The sequence below is a fragment of the Marmota marmota genome, unplaced genomic scaffold, assembly GCF_001458135.2.
Source record: "Marmota marmota marmota unplaced genomic scaffold, marMar, whole genome shotgun sequence".
Taxonomy (NCBI): domain Eukaryota; kingdom Metazoa; phylum Chordata; class Mammalia; order Rodentia; family Sciuridae; genus Marmota; species Marmota marmota.
The window spans coordinates 2,307,539-2,333,472 of NW_026000016.1; the positions used below are offsets into that span (position 1 = coordinate 2,307,539).

Below are 25,934 nucleotides of genomic sequence, written 5' to 3' on the forward strand. Positions count from 1 at the left end.
CTTTTGCTCTCCAGTAGCAATACTTTCTCCCTCTTCTGGGATTCCCACCGAACTTTGAGATAGTGTGTTATTATTCTTAGGAAGTCTGTTCGACCAATATTTTCCTTAACAGAAGAAGTCATCTATGAATAGCTCATCCCTATACTTATAATTTACGAGTGGACAGAGTAAGCGAATCAGGCCAGAGTTTTGTTTGAATGACTCAGACAATCCATAGCCATTTAATAAGCTGTTCTGTGCCTCTTCCCCACTTCCTGTAATTGAAGAATATCGTTGTAAATGTTAAGTGTGTTCCCATTTTCTGATGGTTTATGTGCAGCTTCCTTGGCAGAAAACTTCCCTGGCATGCATTTCAGAAATAAGGGGAAAAAAATCATTTATGTTTTCCTTCATCAAATAACGGTTTTGTACAGTCAGTAGAAATCAAAAGTACATGACACATGTGTGTGTTTGTGTCCCCCAGAGTGTGGAGGCCGCATCCTCACTGACTCTTTTGATACTATTTCCTCTCCATTGTTCCCGGCCAAGTATCCAAACAATCAAAACTGCAGCTGGATCATTCAAGCCCAACCTCCGTGTAAGTAACAAAAATGAGAAAGGAAAGGTGTTTGGGCAGACGTGTCTGTGGGAAGTCAATCTATGAGTAATGTTCTCATCTGCTTGGTGGTGACAATTGATGGCCTTCCTCCTCTTCTTTTGAAAGTCCCAGTTACTGATATATACAAGAAAAAGCATTTCCTAATCTGACAGGGAAGTAATTTTTACTGATTCATCTTAATGTAAAAGTTGTTTGGTTTTTTGTTGTTGTTGTTGTTTCAAACTTTCAAGGCCCTAGCAACATTGGGGGGGAAAAATAATAAACCTATATAACTCTGTTGTCTTGACTGGCACTTGAGACTGAGAATAAGCAAATATAATTGATGGTTTTGACATGTGTGCCTCAAGTATGGTAGAAGCTCAAGACAGTTGCTCTATGAACAAATGATGAATGCGAATCATAGGCTGCAGAAATACCTCACGGTTCAAGAATGCAATGCCACAAGCTTATAGATCTTCAATCCAAGTGGAAACTGATTATAAACCTGGCCTCTTCTGCAATGTATATAATTTAAAAATCTCAGCAGGGGCCTGGTAGAAACACTCAACAAGTGCTTCTTTTCTTTTCTTTTTTTTTTTTTTTTTTTGGAATCTAGAATCTTATTTTTTGACCTGGTAATGGTCTGTTGTTCAGGATTACTGTTCACATTTTATTGGCAGAGAGAATTAGGAGACTCCCCCAGGCAACACAACAAAATGACTACAAAGGGGATGGGGCCATTATGAATCCTGTTGCATGTGAGCCCTGCCCTCCTTTGAGGTTTTCAGCAAAAAATTTTTATGATTTCAGACACAATGTGGGAAAGTCAATAGCTTCTCTGCTCAGTTCAGGAATTAATGACCTATGTGAAAATAGGCAAGTCAATTAAACTTATCATCCCCCAGTACAAAATGATTTACAAAATGGAGTGTTTGATTTAAATATTATCTGACACTTTCCTTCGTGGTGTTAAGAGTTAACAAATCAACAGCATCTTTGTTGATATGCATAAGATGTGGGGGCCAGTAATCCTTAGCTAATTGCAGACTGGAGAGGGTAGAGCCCTAACTGAGCCTGGAGAAAGAAGCCCCCTGCCTTGAGATCAGCAGTTTTGTGCCTAAGGATTATTTTCTAATGAGTTGTAAAGCATTTAGATGAAAGATCTCAGTGCTTCAAGGACAACAACAGGAAAAGATCCTATTCTGAAGATTAGGGACCCTGGAAGAACAACAAAAGGAAAATGTACCGGGCACTTCATGTTCTGCAAGTAATTCAAAGCTTTCTTAATAAATGACTCTGAACCTCCAGGGCACTAGCTCTGGCCTTAAAATAAACCTGAGTGGGCTACAATGTGTTGTGCCAGGGAGAAAATAATGTCTCATTGACAAGTACATGTAAAGATTCAAAGTTTCTGGAATCTGTTCTCCTGAGAAAAAGGCTGAGGAGAGGAACATGGTAAGGACAGATAACAATGTGTAATGACTGGAGTTTCCAGCAAGGCAGACCCAGAGTTCCTGGGAGAGTCTATCCAAGAGCCCTGTTATTTACAACTACCAGCATTGCAGATTCTACAGGCTCTTTCAAAAACATTCATTGTGTTGATTGTGTTGCTCTTCAAAAGAAAATCCTTGAGGAGAGAAGTTGTCCCCTCCCCCCTCTTTTCTCACTCAACCACTGGGCAAATCTGCTAGATTTCTTACTTCCCTGCTGGAAGACCCTCAACTGAGGTTATCCCAAGTGAAATTTCTCTGTGTATGTTTTTTTTTAGCAATATGTTCAACAATAATCTCCCCCCCACCCTTTTTTTTTCTTACAGTCAATCATATTACTCTCTCCTTTACCCACTTTGGACTTGAAAGCAGTACAAGATGCACACACGACTTTCTAGAAGTTTTAGATGGCGATTACTATGATGCACCCCTCCGAGGTACTGCAGTGCATACTCAAATACAGCTGTGGTTTGGGCTGTCTCTCGTTTATGTACCTACATATTTATAGGTTTCCACTCAAGCCTAAATGTTTCTAATAAATATGAAGAGTAGCATGAGCCAAGTAAAGGTAATTAGAGGGTAGGAAAGCAGGATTTAACGTAGGGTTCAAGAAACTCAGCTCACTTAAATTCAAGGATATGAATAGTTTGTGTGTCTGTGTGTGTGTGTATTTTTTTTTTTTTTAGAAAATTTAAAAATTGCAACTGCCTGAAATAGTAGTGGAATGAAGGCCATTTCAGCATTAGAATTGTCAGGAGTTTTTTGTTAATATTCAAAAAAAAGTTCTTACATTCACCTAGATCCTGTTTCTTTGTCCTCAGTGGAAGCAAAAACAATTTTTATTACTTAATTAAATTAAAAATTTGTTTAGACATCCCAGTAAAATTAAAATGTGCTGCTAATTTTTTAAATGTCTTCAAGTAACATCATCTCAGGTCATTTAAGCTTTCTCTGTGAATTTACTTTTTTTTTTTTTTTTTTTTTTTTTTTTTTTTAGTTTTGTTACACAAGCCTCTTTCTGTCAGAGAAGAGATTTTGCTTTGCTGTTTGCCTATGGAGACAATAAAGGGCAATCAGTGAACACCCTATGCCTTGTGCACACCTCTCATTGAATTGCCTGAGATAATTGTCCATAAACATTTGACCAAAGATGAGTGTGCTCATTTATCATTTTAACAAAAACTTATATACCATGCTATGTGAATACTATTCTAAATACTCTCTGAATAGGAATTCAATCCTCAAGCCCTTAGGATACAGGTTTTATTATTTTCAGCTTACCCCTTTTCATATGGAGAACCAAGGCACAGAGCCTGTACAACTTGCCTCATGTCTGGTAGCTGGTAAATGGCAGAGCCGAGAGTTGAATTCTGGTCATCTGGCTCCAGCTTCCACACTTTTCCCCTACAGTTCCTTGAGACTCTGAGTAATAGTGCATTAATTGTGCAGGTCCCTACTGTGTCTTATTTTAGTACATTTAGAGCCAAGACGTCTGTTTTTTCTCTAGCCCTCTCTTATTCTTTATCTGTGTATCACCATCTCTCCTATGCTTGTATTTAAATTCTATTTTAAATGTTCAGGCATTGCCTCAAACACCACCTCTGACTTAGATGGTTCTGGTCGTGACTTCTCTGTGTGCTTGGGTCTCTGGTGATTCTAGTAGGGTTGTGCTTATGACCTCTGCCAGATCACCGTTCATTCTTCTTGTCACCATCTTTGTTACTTAGGACGTTATTGTGGCACCTCCATGCCCCACCCCATCACATCCTTCAGCAGTGCCCTGACGCTGAGGTTCGTCTCTGATTCCGGAATGAATTTTGATGGTTTTCATGCCACATATGCTGCATCCACATCGGGTAAGAAACTTTAGCAAATGACTGGACTAGGTCAGCATGAGTGCGGTGGAAGTCCTGGGTTTGTTGTTTAGGACTTTTTCAAAGTTGGGGGCTACTTTCCTGAATCACCTCTCTGGCTCACTTGACCTTCTTCAAGTTCTGGGAATACTGGGGGGAGAAGGGGCTGGAAACTTGCCTATCTTTTTAGCCCCCTACCTCATGATCTCAATTGACTTGTTGACCTGTGTCCTGGTGATGCTTGTTGCGTTGGCCCCTGGCTGCCAGCATCCGATGGCACCTCCATCTCCTATGGATGGACAACCACATGGCTGTTCTGTCTCCTGAGCCCCGATGCTGGGCTCAGGCAAGGTATGGGTATTGACAGGGAGGGCAGGGTCGATGAAGCGGATGGAGAGGAAAGGAAAGAGACCATGCCACCTTGGGCTTCTTAGCCAGGAGAGGGCTGTTTCAACTCTCAGTCCTGGGGTACTAAAAAGCTAAAGCCCAGCTAGAAGGTGGGTGTGTGTGTCCAGTGTTCTGAGAAAGAGAAGCTGGAATCTGCCTTCTCTTCTAGGCCAGGGTAGAAAATAATCTTGTTCAGAAAAACCAAATGGTTGTAGGGTTAAAAACAAGTCTTTTATTACCCGGGTATAGTTCATGGGGAGAAAAAAGATTTTAGAAAAAGTGCAGAGATCCTTTCTGATCCAGCCACTGTGGGGCTCTTGGTTTCCAGTTTCTAGAATCTTTTCCTTATGTAGGACACGGGTTTTTGTAACTGAGATGGAGATTCCAATCACTTAATGCTGGTTCCAATGCTCTCTCTGCTCTGTCTTAACTGGCCAGCACCCATCTTTACTCTGACACTCCCTTTGTTTTTCTTTTTTTCTAGCTTGTGGTGGAACCTTCCACATGGCCGAAGGCATCTTGGACAGCCCTGGCTACCCCGAAGTTTATCCTCCTAATATGGAATGTGTCTGGAACATTGTCAGTTCCCCTGGCAACCGACTCCAGCTGTCTTTTATGTAAATCCTTTTTTATGGGGTATTGTTTCAGTGCTAATGAATCTGCAGGAAGGAAGTGCTGTTACTAATAGGATGGACAACTAACAGCACATGTGTCCAAGCAACTGCTAAAAGGAATACAGTGGGAACTTTAGGAAATCTTTTTTCATATTTCCTCTGTTTTAGTCATAGTTTGGGTTATAAATAGCGTTAAGATTCTCTCAAGAGTGGTTCTAGCGTCCTGCCTGACATTACCAGCATTACATTCTTAAGCTTTTGGTCCATAAATTTGGGAAATATTTATGTTCAGAGAACTATACTTTTTTTATCTTTTGTTAGAATCAGGTACATTGGTTCTTTCAGAGCATCGCTAACATCCTCTCTTCCAAGGGAGAGCACCATATCAATTAAACTTCTTCACTCCTGTGCCTTATCCCTACCCCAATCCACTTTGCCCTCTTTTACTATCAAAAGAATGAGTTTGGAAATTCTTTTGGAACTTAGTAGTTGATTTGCAAAATCACTCTCGTGCTTCTCATTGAACTCTAGCACTTTTGGAATAGGGACTATGGATGTAGATCAGTAAGATCCTGTCACATTCCTAGTCATCTTACTTAAATGAAACAGGAATAATAGTATCTCCCAGAAGTGGATGTAAAAAAACACATGGTGTGTGCAACAGGATTTTTTGATCAACCAATACAGGGGTACTGTGGTGTGCCACCTTGCTAATGGATGCTTAACAAATGCCTGGGTGAGGATAATTTGGTATTTAAATTGCCATTTTGAATTAAAACTGTGCACCATATTGTAGTGATACATATTATTGGGCTATGGTTGGAATTGCTAATTCTGTTTTGAAGGCAATACTTTTTTTAAAAAAAAAAGAGAGAGAGAGAATTTTTTAATATTTATTTTTTAGTTTTCGGTGGACACAACATCTTAATTTTTTATTTTTATGTGGTGCTGAGGATCGAACCAACGCCCATGCCAGGCGAGCATACCACCACTTGAGCCACATCCCCAGCCCAATACTTTTCTTAATGTTGAGATGAGAGGATTGTTTTCAGGATACTTTCCTATTTATTCAAAAGTCTGGCTCTTCTTAGAATCTGTGCAGCAAGAGCTGATTAAAAATATGAGACAACAACTTATTTGTGGACCAAGTTCAAATATCTCAAGTTGCTTTCTCTAATCCATCATAGTGCCTCTTCAGGGTGCATGTGGCATTGTGCTAAGACAAAGCCACCCTCTGCATGCCTGAAAGGCAGTACAAATTTAGACTGCCACAAGGGAAGGAGATTTTAGCTCCTCTTTGTCTTTACTGAAGGCACAAAATTCAGTATGGGACAAACCTATGTATATAATTTTTACCTGACATCTTTATCCCTTTATTAAGCAAATGCTTATCAAGACTCTAAGCACATAGTAGGCACTTGCTACTCCCATGCTAGACGCTTTATTGATAATGATAAACAAAACATGATGTCCTTACGGTGAAGTCCAGGGTCCTTCCTGTGGCTTAGTAGGCCTCATACTTGCAGATAAAATGACTTTCCTCTGGGTCTTCACCAAATTCACACTGATGGCCACCCTGACATTCAGTGGTTGTCAGAAACCCAGCTATGTACTAGTAATGTTTAAGAGAGATAAGATCCCAGTTCTTGATGAATTATTAATAAATGAACATCAGAGGCTTTTTAATTGAAACCTCAAAAGATGAATTTCATCTGTAGCGTGGTCATAAGAGCAAGCTTCTAAGACCACTGCTAGGATTAAAGATGTCAAATTTGAAACGTATAGCACAAGTGTGTTGCTCAGCGTTGGGTGAATGTTAATTCTCTCAGTCTCTGCCATTTCCAAAATATCTTCTCTGCTACTTCACAAATAAATCCAAATGGACAACAGTGGACTTTCCTAATGGAAGATGGGAGCTTATGTATTCAAGCGCAAGTTTCATCCATTTTACTGTTTAACGGACCCTGTGTCTCAATTGCTGTGCAAAAAAATCATAGCAACTCAGCTGTTTCCTTGCTCGCCTAGAAGAAGTTAATTTTGAGTACTTTGTGTTACTTGCTTGAGTTTTATTGTTAAAATGAATTCTGTGGAAGGCAAGATGCTTTTTTACATGGAGATGGTAATAAGAATGGTTTCATGGCAAGGCTTCTGAGTTATTTCTGCTCTGATCTAAACTGTATCCAGATGGATACTTAGAAACTTTCCCCCTGGAGCCTGTGAGAAGCATATGAGAAACATATGAATCACATCAAGTTCTCAAACACAGGGTTTGGATTGTGGATACTGTGGTGGTAAAATTGAATAGAGAGAAAAACTGGAGAAATTATGGTTGGATTTGCAACAAAAAGAGAAGGGAGAAATAAAACCTAAAAAGGAGAGGTTTTTTTTTTGTTTTGTATTTTTTTTTATAAAGCAGATATTTAAAGGAATTAGCAGAAATTGTATTTTCTGCTTGCAGAGTGCTTTTAGAAAATGATTGGTCTTGGTTCAAGAATCTGCATGAGATAACGAGAAACAGTGATTGTATTATTTTTGTTCCACATTGTATTTTTAACTAACGATCTTAGCCAAAAGATAGGTTTGTTTATGAAAGGTACTGGCCTAAAGCAGAGATTTACAGTAAATATAAAGCTTTTTAAAAAGTTAGTTTTTTTTTTTCCTTAGGTACTGGGGATTGAACTCAGGGGCACTCGACCACTGAGCCACACCCCCAGCCCTATTTTGTATTTTATTTAGAGACAGGATCTCACTGAGTTGCTTAGCACCTCACTTTTGCTGAGGCTGACTTTGAACTCATGATCCTCCTGACTCAATCTTCTGAGCCCTTGGAGTTATAGGCATGCGCCACTGTGCCTGGCTAGTTTGTTTCTTATAGATATTGACCTACCATGATTTCTACCATGATTCATGAAATGTCTTGCTTTGTTTTGTTTTTGCTATTTAGCACTAGATTATAGTACAGTGCTAGAACACACCTTCACTTTGTGATCTGGACAGTTAGGCAAAGCTCTACTGTGCCTATCGATCACATGGACTCTCACTAAATTAGTGTTCCCATCCAGTTAGTTGGTGGGACCTGATTGTTTATTTCAAACAAACTCTCTGGTGATGCTGATGCTTCAGGACCATATATGGCATTTCGAGCAGAAAGATTTTAGAGGTCATTTCATGCAATTCCCCTTCTGAGGAAAATAATCTCCCTTTCTTCCATTTCTGCTTTCTGAGAAGCAGAAGAAAACAATTTTATCACATCTTGCATTTTGATAATATTATGGGTAGTAAACTTGAGCATGGATTTAAGCAGGAAATCGGCAGTCTCCCTAAAAGATGGATTTAGGTCATTTTCTTGCAGATTAAAAAAAGTGATTGTAGGTATGCATTTCATATTGCAAAACACAAGACTGTCAAGGGAATAAAGGGAGGCAAGATAAATACATACTTTGCTTTGCCCAATGTGGATATGTCCTAATTTCTTCGCTTCTCAATTATTAGTCCTCCTTTGCTGCTAAGCCTGCGTCTAGAATATAGTCAAGACAATCTGTCTTGTAATGACCCACTTACTGGGATCTTGAGAGCCACCAACTCTGTTTTTCTGGTTAAGAGATTTACCAGTGCTGGGATCTGGTTTGAGAAGCGGGGGTGGTAGAACAAAGCGGAATGATCAGCTTGCTCCCATGCTCTGGTTAGCAATGAACATTGGAACATGAACCTGATTCAGAGCCCGTGGAGGGCCTCAGGTGGCCGAGCCTCCCAGCTGGTTGCCCTAAGCATTTTAATCCATTAGCTGGGATGGAGGCCCAGGGGAGCCCTGTGCTGACCTCAGACACTATGGAGTTTCACCACACACCATTTTCAGCCTGACTGAAAGATACAGCACATTTTCTATTCTTGAGATATTTTAGATTTTTTTCCCCTCCTGATGGATTTTTCTCTGTAATCTTATTAAGCCATTTAAGCCATTCTTTCTTGGTCTTGTCCTGCCTCTTAGCCAATCTCCCTCCAATAACTTAAGGAAAAAGAATAGTTTGTACTTGGTTTCCTCTTTTTTTTTCTCCTTTTTACTAATTGGATTATCTTTTTCTTTAAAAATTACTTTTATGTAAGAAAAATGTTACAAGGCAGCAAAATTTCCATCTGTCTTTCTTTACCTTCTTGTCACAGCAGTAACCCAGGTCTTGGATGTTACATGTATCATTTCTGTACATATTTCACCCCTTTAATATATATGGGTATATCCAACCCCACTGCATGGAGCACTGCTTTCTGTTTTACATTTTACATGCATGGAACCACACTTATTGATTGGACTGGAATTGCACTGAATTTATAAATTAATTTTGGAAGATTTACCATCTTTATGATCATGACACTTCACATTCTTGAACTTGGGCTATCTCTCCATTAATTTAGGTCTTTTTTATGTTCATGGATAAAATTTTAGGTTTTTTCCATAAAGGTCTAATAGGTCTTTTATTACGTTTATCCCTAGGCATCTTATTTTAAATTGCTATTGAAAACAGCATCCATTTTTAAATGACAGATGTAACCTGATGTCCTTCCTAAAATAGCCCTTTATTGTACTTGATTTTTTTCCTGCTAGAACTTACCATCGCCTCATTGTATATGTATCTTTCCTCCTACCTAGAATAAGCTCCCTAAAAAAGAGGCACAATGTCTAATTTTCTTTGTTATTCTGTCCCTAATCCCCATGACAATGTCAGGCAGTATAGCAGTCAAAATGTGTGTGTGTGTGTGTGTGTGTGTGTGTGTGTGTGTGTGAGAGAGAGAGAGAGAGAGAGAGAGAGAGAGAGAGAGATTTTTTATTTAATTAATTTAATTTTATTTTTTACACAAATGGAGCACTTTTCATTTCTCTGATTGTTCATGATATAGAGTCACACCGTTTGTACAATCATACCCATACATATGGGTAATAATGTTTGTCTCATTCCACCATCTTCCCCCATACACACACCCTCTCCCCTCCCTTTCCTTCTCTCTGCTCAATTCAAAGTTCCTCCATTCTCCTCCACCCCTTCCCCATTATGGATCAACATGCACTTATCAAAGAAAGCATCTGGCTTTTGGATTTTGGGGATTGGCTTACTTCTCTTAGCATGATATTATCCAACTCTGCCCATTTACCTGTAAGTGCCATAATTTCATTCTTCTTTAAGGCTGAATAATATTCCATCATGTATATATATATCAGTTTATTTATCCATTCATCTATTAAAGGGCACCTAGGCTGTTTCCACAGTTTAGCTACTGTGAATTGAGCTGCTGTAAACATTGAGGTGGCTACATCACTGTAGCACGCTGATTTTAAGTCCTTTGGATATAGACCAAAGAGTGGGATAGCTGGGTCAAATGGTGGCTCCTTTCCAAGTTTTGTAAGGAATCTCCATACTACTTTCCAAAGTGGTTGCACCATTTTGCAATCCCACCAACAATGAATCAGTGTACTTTTTCCTCCATATCCTCACGAGCACTTATTGTTGCTTGAATTCTTGATAATTGCCATTCTGACTTGAATGAGATGAAATCTTAGAGTACTTTTGATTTGAATTTCTCTAATGCTAGAGATGTTGAACATTTCTTTTAAAAAAAATTGTTGATCAATTGTGTATCTTCTTCTGTGAAGTGTCTGCTCATTTCCTTAGCCCATTTATTGATTAGTAGTTTTTTTGGTATAAAGTTTTTTGAGTTCTTTATATATCCTAGAGATGAGTGCTCTGTCTGATGTGCATTTGGTAAAAATTTGCTCCCATTCTCTCTTCACTTCATTAATTGTTTCTTTTGCTGAGAGAAAGCTTTTCAGTTTGAATCCATCCAATTTATTTATTATATCTTTAATTAATTAATTTATTTTTATGTGGTGCTGAGGATCGAACCCAGGGCCTCGCCTGTGCTAGGCAAGCACTCTACTGCTGAGCCACAACCCCAGCCCCTCATTGAATTTATTTATTGATTCTTGATTTTATTTCTTGTGCTTTAGGAGTCTTGTTAAGGAAGTCAGGTCCTAAGCTTACATGATAAAGATGTGGGCCTGTTTTTTCTTCTATTAGGTGCAGAATCTCTGGTCTAATTCCTAGGTCCTTGATCCACTTTGAGTTGGGTTTTGTGCAGGGTGAGAGATAGAGGTTTAATTTCATTTTGCTGTATATGGATTTCCAGTTTTCCCTGCACCATTTGTTGAAGAGGCTATCTTTTCTCTAATGTATGTTTTTGGAGCCTTTGTCTAGTATGAGATAACTGTATTTATGTGGGTTTGTCTTGGTGTCCTCTACTTTGTACCATTGATCTACATGTCTGTTTTGATGCCAATACCATGCAGTTTTTGTTACCATAGCTCTGCAGTATAGTTTAAGTTCTGATATTGTGATTGCTCCTGCTTCATTCTTCTTGCTAAGAATTGCTTTGGCTATTCTGGCTCTCCTATTTTTTCAAATGAATTTCATAATTGCCTTTTCTATATCTAAAAGGAATGATGTTGGGATTTTAATTTGAATTGCATTAAATCTGTATAGTGCTTTTGATAGTATGGTCATTTTTATAATTATAATTCTGTCTATCTAAGAACAAGGGAGATCTTTACATCTTCTCAGGTCTTCCTTAATTTCTTTATTTAGTGTTCTGTAGTTTTCATTGTAGAGGTCTTTCACCTCTTTTGTTAGATTGATTCCTAAGTTTTTTTTTTCTTTTCTTTTCTTTGAGACTATTGTAAATGGGGTATTTTCCTAATTTTTCTTTCAGAAGATTTGTCACTGATATACAGAAATGCATTTGATCTATGTGGGTTGATTTTATATCCTGCTACTTTGCTGAATTCATTTATTAGTTCTAGAAGTTTTCCAGTGGCGCTTTTTGGATCCTCTAAGTATAGAATCGTGTTGTCAGCAAATAGTGATAGTTTAAGTTCTTATTTTCCTATTTGTATCCCTTTAATTTCTTTCATCTGTCTAATTGCTCTGGCTAGAGTTTCCAGAACTATGTTTAATACAAGTGGTGAAAGAAGACATCCCTGTCTTGTTTCAGTTTTTAAGGGGAATGCTTCCAATTTTTCTCCATTTAGAATAACGTTGACCTAGGGCTTAACATAGATAGCTTTTACAAAGTTGAGATCTGTCCTATGTTTCTGTTTTTCTTGGGTAAATACCTAGGAGTGGAATTAAATTAGATGTGTATTTAATTTAACAAGAAGCTGCCCAGTATTTTCTTGAAGTGTTTGTGGGTGTACAGTCCCACCAGAAATAGATGAGACCTCCAGTTTCTCTGCACGATTGTCAACATTGGATTTCATCAGTCTTTTTATTTTAGCCATTCTGATGGATGTAAATAATGTCTGGTAGTCCTAGTAATGGCCAGTCTGATGAGGAGCCACGTGGTGCACTTCCACGTTCTCATAGGCCAGTCATTTACCTTCCCTTAGGAATGGCTATTCAAGTCTGTCCATTTTTAAATTCATTTGTTTTTTCATTGTGTGGGGAATTCCTTTTATATTCTAGCTTTGAGTCCCTTGTTAGATGCATGCTTTGCAAGTAACTTCCCTCACCCTACCCAGTCTGTAAGTTGCCTATTCCCTTTTTTTCCCTCCCTTTCTTTCTCTCTTCCTCCTCCCTCCCTCCCTCCCTGCCTCCTTCCCCCTCTCTTTTTTTCTTGAATAGAACCCAGGGATGCTTTACCACTTAGCCCCATTCCCAGCCCTTTTTATTTTTAAGGTTCTCATTAAATAGTTGAGGTGTTACTAAATTGCTGAGGCTGGCCTCAAATTTGCAATTTTCCTGCCTCAGCCTCCCTAGTTGGGGACTGTAGGTGTGTGTCCCTGTGCATAGCACCTATTCATTTTCTTATGTCTTTAATGAGGAGATATATGTTTGATGAAATTAAGCTTACCAATTCTTTATCTTATGATTAGTGCTTTTTGCATTCTAAGAAATATTTACCTATCAAAGTTGCAGAGGTATTCTTCTGTCTTCTTCTAGGAGTTTTATGGTTCTGGTTTTTATGTTTACATCTATGAGACATATTAAATTATTTTCCATATATGAAGAGAGGTGGGAGCTGAGTTTTTTTCTTTCTTTTAGTTTTCTCTGTTCATAAGGATATTCAATTATTACAAACCATTTTTTAAAATTGTCTTGGTACCTTGCATCATGTTGTATTGACTCTATATTTTTTATAAGTTCTCCTCTGGAATTTTTTTTTTCCTATTTCATTCTACTGTTTGTCCACTCTTACCCCAAAACTGTGTTTTCTTAATCTCCTTCAACTTTTTAAATGTTGAGATCAAATTTTAAAAGCATTCATCTAGCACCTGGGTCTTCCAGACTCTATCTGTGTTGCTTATAACAATCATATGACATGGCTGTCATTTCCTATCTGCCAACCCCCATTCACATCACGGTTGCAAGAATATAAGACAAGTTAAATGGGCCACATTTGAACACCAGCCTGTGTTATTATAAATCCTGTCATTTTTCTACCAATCCAGAAGTTGCCTTTGCAGGGAACTTAAACTCTACCAAAAAATATCCCATCATGCCACTCCAGCTACATCTCTTAGTGGCTTCTTGGTGATGCTCAATTTTTTAACCAAACCGGATATCTGGCAGGTTCTACAGTATTCCCCACCCTTTTCTGAACAGGTGCCTTTGTTGGACAGCACTCTGTGCTTTTAATAGGCTAACGCTTACATTTCTATCTCAAAAAATCTCTTCATCCATCTATTACTGAACCCAACAATCAGATGTGATAATGCTGCTTCAAAACTCTTCTGCCAGTTGGTTGGTTTATTTATTTATTTATTTAGCTGGTGCAGGGGATTGAACTCGGGGCCTCTTACAGGCTAAGCATATGCTCTACTATTGAGCTACAATTCCAGCCCGCTCTTATATTATTGCTTTATAGTTCCAACAATATTTGCGATATTATTACTGTTATCGTTATTATTATTTCTGTATTCTTGCCCAGTTTTTTCCCACTAGGAGGAAAAAAAATCTTTGAGGGTAGCATATTGTCTTTGTATCTCTTATACAGGCATTTCAACAAATTTGAGTGAAAGAAATATTTTGCTATAGCCAAAGGGCCTTGTGATCAAAATTAAAGAAAGTTTTCAAAAAGTGAACTCGTTAACCCAGCATGTGATTCAGGATAACCCGAAAGATGATTCTCTCAGTTTAATCCCTATTAACTTTGTTTTCTCCAAATCAGATCTTTCCAGTTGGAAGACTCTCAGAACTGTAGCAGAGATTTTGTGGAGATACGGGAAGGAAATGCCACGGGTCCCTTAGTGGGACGATACTGTGGAAACTTCCTACCACTCAATTATTCATCTGTTTTGGGGCATATTCTGTGGATCAGATTTGTCTCGGATGGCTCAGGCAGTGGAATGGGCTTCCAGGCTACATTTGCTAAGAGTAAGTTGTTCTATTTTTTGATGGCTCCAAGAATATGTCCTATAAAGTAGACATGATAACAAAATTTTCAGTAATGCATTAAAGAATCCTGAACTCTAAGCTCTTCTCCAATATTGTCCAATATTATAAGGTATATTAGAAGATCTAAAGCACATACGAATGGTTCATCGAGAGCAAGAGAGAACATTCTCAATAGTTCGAATATCTTTTTAAGCTTTAGTTTCTGTCTAATGCCAAATTGAAATTTTTATGATATTGTTTTAAAGAGTCTTCTGATATAGTTCAGGTTGGATATATCATCGATCAAATGTGTTTCATTTGATCCCATAAAAACATTTAATATTACTTGGTATTGATTATAAGTGCCTATATATTTGAACTGCAGAATATTCTTCCAATAGAATAAAATGTTAACTGTTTTTATTTTTTAACTCAGATTTTTTATAATGGGCTATTCTGTTTGTTCAGTTTCTCTTGTAGGATTTAAAAAGAAAAGCACTCCCTTTTTAAAACAAAACAAAACAAAGCAAAATAGGTAAAGCACCTTCCAGCATCCCTGAGGTCTGGGAGCCCCTTTTCACATGGGAAGTTGTCTCCTGTTTTCAGACCAGGCAACCTTTCAAGGAGATGGAATTCCGTTCTCAAAATCACCCTTCTCCAAGGAAGTAATAGAGAATCCAGAATCCAAAAGGGAAGCTATATTTCTTTCAGTAGTCAGAAAGGAAATCACAGTCCACTAGAAGTCTATCCTTTTTAACATCCCTTGTGTTTTGTTTTGTTTTTTATTTGATCAAAGAGCTATTCTAAGTAGGTCTGATTTACTACTCTGTTTTCCCTCCTAGTATTTGGCAATGATAATATTGTGGGAACTCATGGGAAAATCGCCTCTCCCTTCTGGCCAGCAAATTACCCCCACAACTCCAACTACAAATGGACAGTAAGTGTGAATGCATCTCAAGTTATCCAGGGGAGAATCTTGGAGATGGACATTGAAGCAACTCACAACTGCTATTATGACAAACTAAGGGTGAGTTTCTGTGTACAATGTTTATAATTTTGATTGGTTGCTATTGGTTGGCCCTAAATCATGATTAGTACCTCTATATTACCCGAACAAAGGTGATTCCAGTTTTATATTTATTATTTTCTATTCTGTATCTAAAGATATTTTGTTTGAGTATTATTGTTATTCACTTATTGGGCTTTGTCTAAGCATGCATGTATGTACAAATTGTTTTTTCTGTCTTGTATCCCATTATCCTGTTTGTTCTCATGTTGGAGTGTTAAAAATGTAAAGGATCATGGATAAATAAACAAATCCAATAATTGGGTGATAATTGCCATTCAGACCTTGGCTACTGTGGGAATAACAGAAACACTATCACATACCTCCAGACAGGATCCTTTCTTATTCATCTTTGATGCTGTCTGCCTTGAGTAGGACCCTGTACCTGATGGATGTTCAATATACAAGGAAACAATTATTACATAATTTGAAAAAATTAGATTCAGGAGAGGATTTTATAATAACTGTTGTAAATGAAATTGTGGCCGATTACTTGGCAACCATGACAAAATGTGTCTCTAATAGACATTTTAATATTTTAAACCAAATTAAAGAGTTGACGACTTTGAATGTGCTGAGTACTGCAGGATGCAGTTCTTATTTTTGTCACTGATTCTTCTTATGTGGAGATTTGACTCTTAGGATGTTTGCACACTTTTTCTCATTAAATTTTTCCTTTTTCTTCTTTTTTCCTAATTGCTCCCTTTGAGGCCGCAGAACACATTAAGTATGATTGTTGAGTAACTTTCCTACTTTCTGCTTTTCCACATACAAATTTTACTATAAATCACCTAATAAGCTATATCCCACAGAGCATGTTTATTAATATAATTCTGCAACAAAGCTATAAATATTTTAAAATAACTTCCTTAAATTATTGGTAATAATAATTTACATCAATGGCATTTCTGTTTTAAACTGAAATAAAATGTTTGCTTATTTTTTTATTATAATCAAGTAGCAATACAAGGCATCTTTAAAATTTTCTCTTTTTATGGAGAGAAATACAGGTAATTGTCTAATTATAATATCTCTGATTTTTTTTTTACATGCAGATTTTTGATGGGTTGGATATTCATTCCATCCTAATTGGAACTTACTGTGGTACCCAGCCTGAAACTTTTAGCTCCAGTAGAAATTCTTTGACCTTTCAGTTTTCTTCTGACTCTTCAATCTCAGGGAAGGGATTCCTCCTGGAGTGGTTTGCAGTAGATGTTCCTGCTGGACCTTTACCTACCATTGCTGCAGGTCTGTTTGGTATTGAATAGCATTCTTTTCAGGACTTATATGTGCAGGCCAATATTTCAAAGGGTCCAATCACAAATGATGTCCTTTCTTTATGCCTTCAGGTGTCTTAAAATTCATAAATACTGCATTTTGTTAAAAAAATTTTCATTGTTTCTTAAAAATGAATGTTTCTTGTTATGATTTTCATATATAGAGGTACTAGATATTCATGGAGATAAACTACTTATAATTTCTAATAACTATTTGAGAGTTCTCTAAAAATTTGATTTATAATACCATAGAGAGAGAGAGAGAGAGAGAGAGAGAGAGTTGTTAGGATCAACTAAACAGATAGTAACGTTTTCCCCCTAAATTTTATTTCATAAAAAACACATATTAAAAGCTTTATTAAAAATAATAAAGCTTAAATTTTTATATGTATTAACATATTGAGCATTATATCATCAGCATTTCTTACTCATGCAATTTTGGCCAGTGAATTTAATTCAACAAATATTTATGGATGATTTGTTATGGATACAGTGAGGTCACTAAGAAAGGAAACCAATATACAATCTCTACCTCCAGGGGCTTAAAAGTAATTGGGAAAAACAAAGTACTTATGTGTAGTTAATAAAAGTTGAGTAGTTAAATGATTAGGTAACAAAGCAAGAGGTTCAGTCAGTAAATAAGCAACCATAAAAATGAGTTTGACGTGGACTAGGTCATTGATAGAAATTTCACATTTTGCCTGACTGCAGTGGTGCACACCTGTAATCCCAGCTACTCAGGAGGCCGAGGCAGGAGTGTCGCAAGTTCAAGGCCAGCCTGGGTAACTTCACAAAAACTCTGATTCACAATACAATAAAAAGGGATTGGGATACAGCTCAGTGATATAGTGCTTGCCTAGCATGCACAAGGACCTGGGTTCAATCCCAGCACTGCAAAAAAACAAAACAAAAAACAAAAAAACAACAACAAAAAAAACCCAAGAAACAAACAAACAAACAACAACAATGCATCAAGTAGGAAAACATTAGTCAGCGTATCAGTCAGGAAATGCTCAGTCATGTTACAGAAACACATAATTCCAAACTCTTAGTAACTGAAAACAGGGAGGTCTCTTTCTTGTTCATTGTCCAAGTCCTTCATAGATTGACTGGATGCCTGTCATCATCATCACTGCCTAACTGAGGCTGTTGGAGCTACTATCTGGTACATTGTCTGTGATCATGGCAGGAGGCAAAAGAGCCTGGAATGTCTCAGTCTGAAAGTGCTCAGTGTGAAAGTGACACTTATCTTTTGCTCATAATTTTTTGACTGAAACTGGTCAAATGTCCTCACCCAACCATAAGACAATCAGGAAATCCAACTCTAACAAGTATTTGAAAGTTGGGTGAAATAGAATATTTGGCAGGCAGCGTTAATGACTCAAAGTCTGCTGTTGTGACAACTATCTTTGATAAATTCAAGATAAGGAATATTTCATATGAAGGAAAAAAAATTGAAGGTATCAGGTAACATTCAGCATTTGGATTTTCCACTTCAAAATTGCTCTCTTTGAAAACTTCCATAGCCTGGATAGTACCAGGATAGCAGAATTAGGACCTAGTCCCAGTGTACTTTATATTCTCCCTCTGATAGTCCCAGTACTAGTCAAACATATAGTATAAAGTCAAAAATTTCTGGATTGTTAAACTATATACCTCTGGAAATCTATCTATAAAAGTGATAAAAATACTGGGCAAAAAATGGTCAAAATCAAATTTGGGGGGACTCTAGAAATTAACCAAAGCCTTACAACAAGCTCAGAGGTTTTTTATTCAAGAAAATAGCAGAATCTCAGTGAGAATGGTCACTTTGTGCTATCTTAACTTTTGTAGTCCCATCCTTCCTCCTCTTGCTAGCTGAGGAGTAGCCTCACAGCAGCCTCACAAAGATGGTAGATGTGAAAACCGCAGCTTAGCAACATAGGAAGAGGGCAGAACAGTTTGGGATCTCCAGAAAACAGGCTATCTCCAAGGAATTTCCATTATTTGACCTGTCTAGCAGCTTTTTGGAAAATTGCTTTCTCACATCTTGTCTTCATTTGACCTGCCTAAAGAGCTCACTGTGTAAACAGCCTTACCCTTAGGGTACTTGTCAAAACAATCAGCAGCAGTTGTCTAATACCACAACTACTTGAGGCAGTGATACCAGTAATAGCTAACAGGAAACTGACCAAAAAAGCATAAATGGAAAAACTGAAGAATGAGAGAGATGTCTAAGGCTTTAAAAAACTCTGACATATTTCTGGGGTCTAGAAGACCACACACATGTACATGCCTATTTGTATTCCCAAGGAAAGACCCAAGAAGATTCTAATTTCTCACCTCCATATGATCTTGAGTGTCTGTGAAAGTCAAAATTAAAAGCTCAGGCAGAGTTGTAAACTGTCTACTGGAACCTTATTCCAACACACACATCATTCCAAAATTCCTTGGAAATGGAGACTTAAATCTCTACCTAATGATTAGTTGACCAATAATTTGAACAGAAACTCAGTGGCTATATACAACAAAGAATACAAACATTATAGAACTAGTGCAAATAGTCATTAAACTAACAATAACATTAAGCCTTGGATGGTATTAATTTCCAAAGTTCTCTGTTTAAAAATGTCCAGTTTTCAAAAAACAACAACAAAATAATGAGACACAAAGAAACTGGAATGTATAGCTCCCACCAAGGAAAAGAACAATCAAAAGAGACTATGTTGGAACCCAAGAGGTTGGCCTCAATTAACAAAGATATAAAATTAGATATTATAAATATATTTAAAAAGCTAAAGGGGATGATATCTAAAGAATTAAAGGAAAGTAAGAGAATAATGTCTCACCAAGTGGAGATTATCAAAAAGTAATAGGAAAAACATTTTTTTTAAGAGAATCAACTAGAAATTTTGCAGTTGGCATGACTGAAATAAAAATGCACTGGAAAGGCTCAGGACCAAATTTGAGCAAGCAGAAAAAATAATCCACAAACTTGGAGTTCATTGTGATTATCCTGCCTGAAGAAAGGGAATAAAGAAAATCGTACAGAGCCTCAGATACCATCAAGCGTGACAATATATGTATAATAAGAGTCCCAGAAGATGAGAGTAGCATGAAAGAGAAACAAAGAATATTTGAAGAAATTGTGTCTGAATACATCTGAAATTCAATGAAAAATATTAATCGATGCATCCAAGAAGCCTAACAAACTTCAAGAATGATAAACTCAAAAAGTTCTAGGCCTAGACACAGCATAGTCAAACTGTGAAAGATGAATATAAAGATCTTATCTTGAAGATTCAAAGACTGAGACTTGTCACGTTAAATTTTCAGTAGGATTAATCAAATCCATGAAGACCAGAAGGCAAATCCAAAGTGCTGAAATAAAAAGACTGTCTAATCAAGAATTCTATATTAAGCAAATGTTTTCTTTAAGCACAAATCCAAACACTTCCAGTTAAATGAAACCACAGAATTCATTGTTAGCAGTCCTGCCCTATGAGAAATATAAGAGGGGGCTCTTCAGGCTGAAATTAAAGGTCCTCATAAATCTTCAAAACCTACTAGTATGGTAAAGATAACTATATAATTAAATGTAAAAGACAGTATAAATGTATTTTTGTTTGTAATTATTTTCTTCTATCATCTTATTTTTAAAATAACCTCATAAAACAATAATTATAAAACTACATTAATGGACTTATAATATTTATAATTTTAACTTGATGGCAATAAATTTCATAAAGGATGAGAAGGGCAGGAATTGGGATATACAAGTTAAGCATTTATAATCTAAAGTGTTCTAAAATCTTAAACTTTCTGAGCACCCAGAACATTTCAGATTTTGCAGCATTTTGAATTTTGTATCTTCTTTCTTTTTCTCCCCGCCCCCTTTGGTACCAGAGACTGAACCCAGAGCACGTAAACCCTGAGCCACATCCCCAGTTCTTTTTTATTTTGAGACAGGGTCTTGCTAATTTGCTTAGGGCCTCATTAAGTTGCTAAGACTGGCTTTGAACTTGCAATCCTCCTGCTTCAGCCTCCCAAGATGCTGAGATTACAGGCATGCGCCACTGTGCCTGATCTCAAATTTTGTGTTTTCATATTAGGGATGTTTAGATAGTAAAATCTATGCAAATATTCCAAAATTAAAAAAAAAAAACTTTAAAATCTGAAAGATTTCTTGTCCGAAGAATTTTGGGTTGTCATATACTTACTTATGCTTACCTAATAATCAACACTCAACAATAAAAGAAGAGTATGACAAAATTATGGCAAACAAGTATAACATGTTACAATTTTCATACATAAAAAAAGTGAAATACAGAAATCATGGCCATCTGAATCAGTAAGTTTAATACAATATTTATTGATTTCTTTGAGAAACTTGTCCCAATTGATTTCGGTATAGAGCGATCAATTTAAAGTGGAAAAGCGTTGGTATCTTTCCCTTATTAGAGGTATTCCAAGGTGTTACTTTTTATTCTTCAGGTGCTTGTGGCGGGTTCCTGAGGACTGGAGAAGCGCCACTCTTTCTTTTCTCCCCAGGCTGGCCTAGCAGCTACAGTAATGGGGCCGACTGTACCTGGCTCATCCAGGCTCCTGATTCTACTGTGGAACTCAATATCCTCTACATGGATGTTGAATCTCACCCAGCCTGTGGCTATGATAGCCTCGTGATAAGAGATGGTGAGAAAAATTAAAAGAAAAACATTCTGAGTTTCAACACTGACACTTATTTAGTTGTATTCCATTCTCATTATACTTGTTTATAGCCTCTGTTCATCTTGTATGGAATTTCATAGATTCTATGATCAACGAAGCCATCAAATACTAGAATTGGCCTTAATTTCTGGACAATGTAAGGAAAATCTTAAATTTCCTGATACAAAATGTCAGGAATCACACAAAATTCCTAAGAGAAGACAAATACATTTGAGAAGCCTAAGTAGGAAATAATAGTATGAATTCCCACGTTTTGCTACTTTCTTTAGAAGCCTTGGGGCTAAATAGTGACATTGTGTGTATATCTATGGCTTTAAGATCGAAGGGGAATATATTTATAATTCTAATACGTTGATTCTTTGTTGTATCCTGAATCTCTGGTAGAATAAGTAGAATTAAGGGGTAGTAAGTTAGCACATTTTCCTTTATATGCAGCTATCGTGTTTTATACAATGACATTATTCATGAGGGACATGAATAATGCTGATATGCAACATGCACAAAGTTGTGCTTCACTATTTGCATGGGCTGGAACGAAGGAAAAACAATTGGGAGTTCATAGCCTTCACATCAGTGTTTCTCAGTGTGGCCCTCAAATCAACAGCACCGACACCTCCTGAAAACTAGTTAGAAACGCAGATTCTCAGAAAAAAACAAAGATGTGTTTGCTTTTGACCCACAGGTTGCTAAATGTGCAGGTTTTTTCTACCTTAGACCCTCACCCTTAGCCCATATCCTCTTCACCCTCTAGTGAGAAAAATCAAATGGTAGAGGTCCCCATTGATAGAGGATGGACACTAAGACTTAAACCAGTCCTATAAACATGAGATGAAAAACTCCTCCCTTCCCCCCCGACTTTTTCTATCAACAATCAGCTATCAGCACATGGCCCCCCAAAACTATTATCTTTCCTGACATTAAGGCATTCCTACGGATATTAAAATTTAATTTTTTTGATGTAATAGGTGAATCCTTGTGTACATATTCTGAGTGTTAGGCATCTGGTGGAAGCCTTTTAAAAATCTTCAGTAGGAAATTACATCAGTGAAGTAAATTATGGTTGTTCTTTAAAGATTTAATTCTAGTGGCTTGTTTTCTGTTCCATCAATAACTTTTCTCGGAAGCCTAGACTCTGGAATCTCAAGTGTTCTGAGAAATATGTGTGAGCTACTTTGGCTGAGTTGTAAAGGATGGGAGATTCTTAAGACATCGCCTTTTCACGCTGATGTTTCCTTTCTTTGGTCACAGGAGACAATAACTTGGCTCAGCCGCTAGCAGTTGTCTGTGGCAGAGAGATCCCTGGGCCCATCCGGTCTACTGGAGAGTACATGTTCATCCGCTTCACCTCTGACTTCAGTATCACTGGGGCAGGCTTCAATGCCTCCTTTCACAAGAGTAATGTGTTCAGACATTTGTTTCCTTTTATCTCCTCTCACCTCTGTCTTCTCTCTCTCTATTATATGCTCTGCTCATTTTCCCATGCCAGGACGCACACAGGTTATAGTCAGAGGACACAGGCCTTTGCCACCTCTGGATGCCCATCCATGTGTCAAGTACTGAGTTTTAATATAAAGCACTGAGACTAAGTTGTACAAAAGAGTCTCCTGCCTTCATGTTTCTGAGTGGGACATCTCATCCCCAAAGGAGGTGTGCTCACGGTGGGCATACGTATGAGTGAGACCTTTGACATAATTTCTCAGCCTAGCTGAGGGCTGGAACTCACAGACAACACATATCCACAACACATCAAAGGAGAAATAAGTCAATGTTATCTTCAATCCAAGAAATGACAGGTAAACATGATACAGAAAATATCTTCATGAATGCCTTGGTTGAAATCATCCATTCCAAGATTGGCAGCAAGAGATTTTTTGTCTTGAAATCTGATTTTGATGAGTCAGAGAATGTGTACAGTATGGAAGATTCTGTCATGTGAGTATGATCAAGACTTTCAGAGCCTGACAACATTGAAGTCTCACAATAACTTTATTTATTTATTTAGGTACCTGGGATTGAACCTAGGGGCACTTAACCCCTGAGCCACATCTCCATCCTTTTTTAAAATTTTATTTTGAGACAGGGTCTTGCTGAGTTGCTTAGGGCCTTGATAAGGCTGGCTTTGAACTCCCAATCCTCCTGCCTCAGCCTCCTGAGCCCCTAGGATTACAGGTGTGTGCTACCACATCCAGCTCATAATAACTTTAAATCCAAACTAAACTTAAAGAAGTAGTCAATATTCTGTGGAATATTGACTCTCATGTGTGAAAAACATTATCTTAAAGCAGATTCTGAGTCTAATATTAAAAATAAATCTAATATTTTCTTCATTATTGTATATAGCTTTTTAGAATCAGGGAAACAGGCTGTATCATGGTTTAAGAGACTAGACTTTGGAATTAGATGGATTAAAGATAAATTTTTACCTCTGTGCTTTAACTAGGTGTGTGAACTTTCCTCACTCACTCTCTGATAAGCTGTCGAGTCCCTAACAAGTGGAAAATTAATGCCTGCTCCAAATACTTCTCACTGTCTCCCAACTGTATGTGTGTGCTAACTCTCCTTTGTAAGTACGTGTGTCTCACGTGATGACACACAATCTACCCATTCACCAAGCCCAGTAATTTATACTGTTGCACTCCCTCTAGATTCCAACTACTTTTTCCATTTCCCCCTCTACCATCCTTGTCTGGGCCTCCATTTTCTCCTCGGACTGACAATCCCCTCCTTATTAGATCTCGGGTTGTACTTTCCCTTGCCTGTACCCCTTACAGTCCTAGTATTGCAGACAGTGATCATGTTATGATTTAAACAAGATGATGCTATTCTGATGTGCAAGACCTTCAGTATCTTCCTCTTACTTGGAATGAGTCCTTTGTACTTCCTGCGTGCCCTGGTCATGCTGTGCTTACGCTCTCACATTCTGCCTCATCCCTCTGATTTCCCCAGTGGACCTCTTAACTTTTACAACACTCTCTGGGATGGAACATTCTTCTCTCACAAGGCCCACGTAGTTCCATTCTTCCTTTCCTTCAGTCCTCTGCTCAAATATTCCTCCAGGACATATCTAACTTCCCCAGATGATAGAGTACCTACCCTCCACTCCTCCTATTTTTCTTAAAAGACTCTCTTATATATTGTGTATTTTCTTGTCGCATCTTTTCCTCCTCTAGAAAGGAAGCTTAAGTTAGACATGATGGTGCTCCAGGCAATTCGGGAGGCTAATGCAGGAGGATCACAAGTTCAAGAACAGCTTGGTAAATTTAGAGATCCTGTTTCAGAATAAAATTTTAAAAGGGCTGGGGATGTAGCTCAGTGGTAGAGTGATTGCCTAGCATGCATGAGGTTCTGGGTATAATTTCCAGTACTACAAAAATAAACAAATAAAAACGAAGTAGGATTTATGAAAGTATTAAGTTATTTGTTCCTATTACTTCCCTCAGTATCACAGATCATAACAACAGCAACACAAATACCCAGCGGAGTATGCTCAATCAGTATTCATTCTGCCAATTGTTTCCCCTACTTAGATCCCCTTCAGTTTCAAACCTTGTTTCTATTGTCTGCCCTCTGAAAACTACCAAGAAAAATAGGAAAGCCTAAAAAACCTGGTTGTCACTGTCCTTTTAATAACCTGCTTTTCTTTCTTCTTGGAAAGGCTGTGGTGGATATTTGCATGCGGACAGAGGGATTATCACATCCCCCAAGTACCCAGAGACCTACCCTCCAAACCTCAACTGCTCCTGGCACGTTTTGGTCCAGAGTGGTCTGACCATCGCTGTCCATTTCGAACAGCCCTTCCACATCCCAAATGGAGATTCTTCTTGCCGCCAAGGGGATTACCTGGTGGTAGGTCTTGCTACCTGTCCTGTCTAATGACTGTCTCAGTAGACTTCATTTAGAAAACACAGTGGTAATTTTTGTCTCTTAGGACACAAATCAATAGGAGTTTTTTTTTTCCACTTCATTTTTCTCAATATAAAGGAGTTATGCAATTTTAATATGTCTTTTCAGCTAAAAAATGGACCTGATATCTATTCTCCGCCTTTGGGACCCCATGGAGGAAATGGTCGTTTTTGTGGCAGTCATCCTTCATCGACTCTGTTCACCTCAGATAATCAAATGTTTGTTCAGTTTATTTCTGACAATAGTAATGGAGGGCAAGGATTTAAGATCAGATATGAGGCAAAGAGTCTAGGTAAGTATATCTATTGAGATTAGATTTTAATTTTTCATGCAATTGCCTTACCTTCCTTGTTTAAATGGATTGGAGGGAAAATCATGGAAATTCTTCTTTTCTGAACAATTAATAAGAAGAACTACCTATGTCGGACACAGTGGCACTCATCTGTAATCCCAGCTGCTTGGGTGGCTGAGGCAGGAGGATCATGAGTTCAAAGCCAGCCTCAGCAAAAGCAAGGCACTAAGCAACTCAGTGAGACCCTGTCTCTAAAGGAAGTACAAAATAGGGCTGGGGGTGTGGCTCAGAGGTTGAGTGCCCCTGAGTTCAATCCCCCTACCAAAAAAAAAAAAAAAAAAAAAAAAAA

General features: G+C 37.7%; 1 protein-coding gene across 1 annotated transcript in view; it reads left to right on the forward strand.

The window, feature by feature from the left end:
• Cubn (cubilin) overlaps window positions 1-25,934 on the forward strand; it is a 280,157-nt gene that overhangs the window by 160,102 nt on the left and 94,121 nt on the right. The window contains exons 33-43 of the mRNA XM_048809051.1: window positions 464-577; window positions 2,394-2,504; window positions 3,795-3,923; window positions 4,792-4,924; window positions 14,135-14,340; window positions 15,183-15,367; window positions 16,462-16,654; window positions 21,157-21,354; window positions 22,639-22,785; window positions 25,046-25,236; window positions 25,402-25,585. Of these exons, the coding sequence (XP_048665008.1) occupies window positions 464-577; window positions 2,394-2,504; window positions 3,795-3,923; window positions 4,792-4,924; window positions 14,135-14,340; window positions 15,183-15,367; window positions 16,462-16,654; window positions 21,157-21,354; window positions 22,639-22,785; window positions 25,046-25,236; window positions 25,402-25,585 (1,791 nt within the window). The remainder of the gene's footprint in view (window positions 1-463; window positions 578-2,393; window positions 2,505-3,794; window positions 3,924-4,791; window positions 4,925-14,134; window positions 14,341-15,182; window positions 15,368-16,461; window positions 16,655-21,156; window positions 21,355-22,638; window positions 22,786-25,045; window positions 25,237-25,401; window positions 25,586-25,934) is intronic.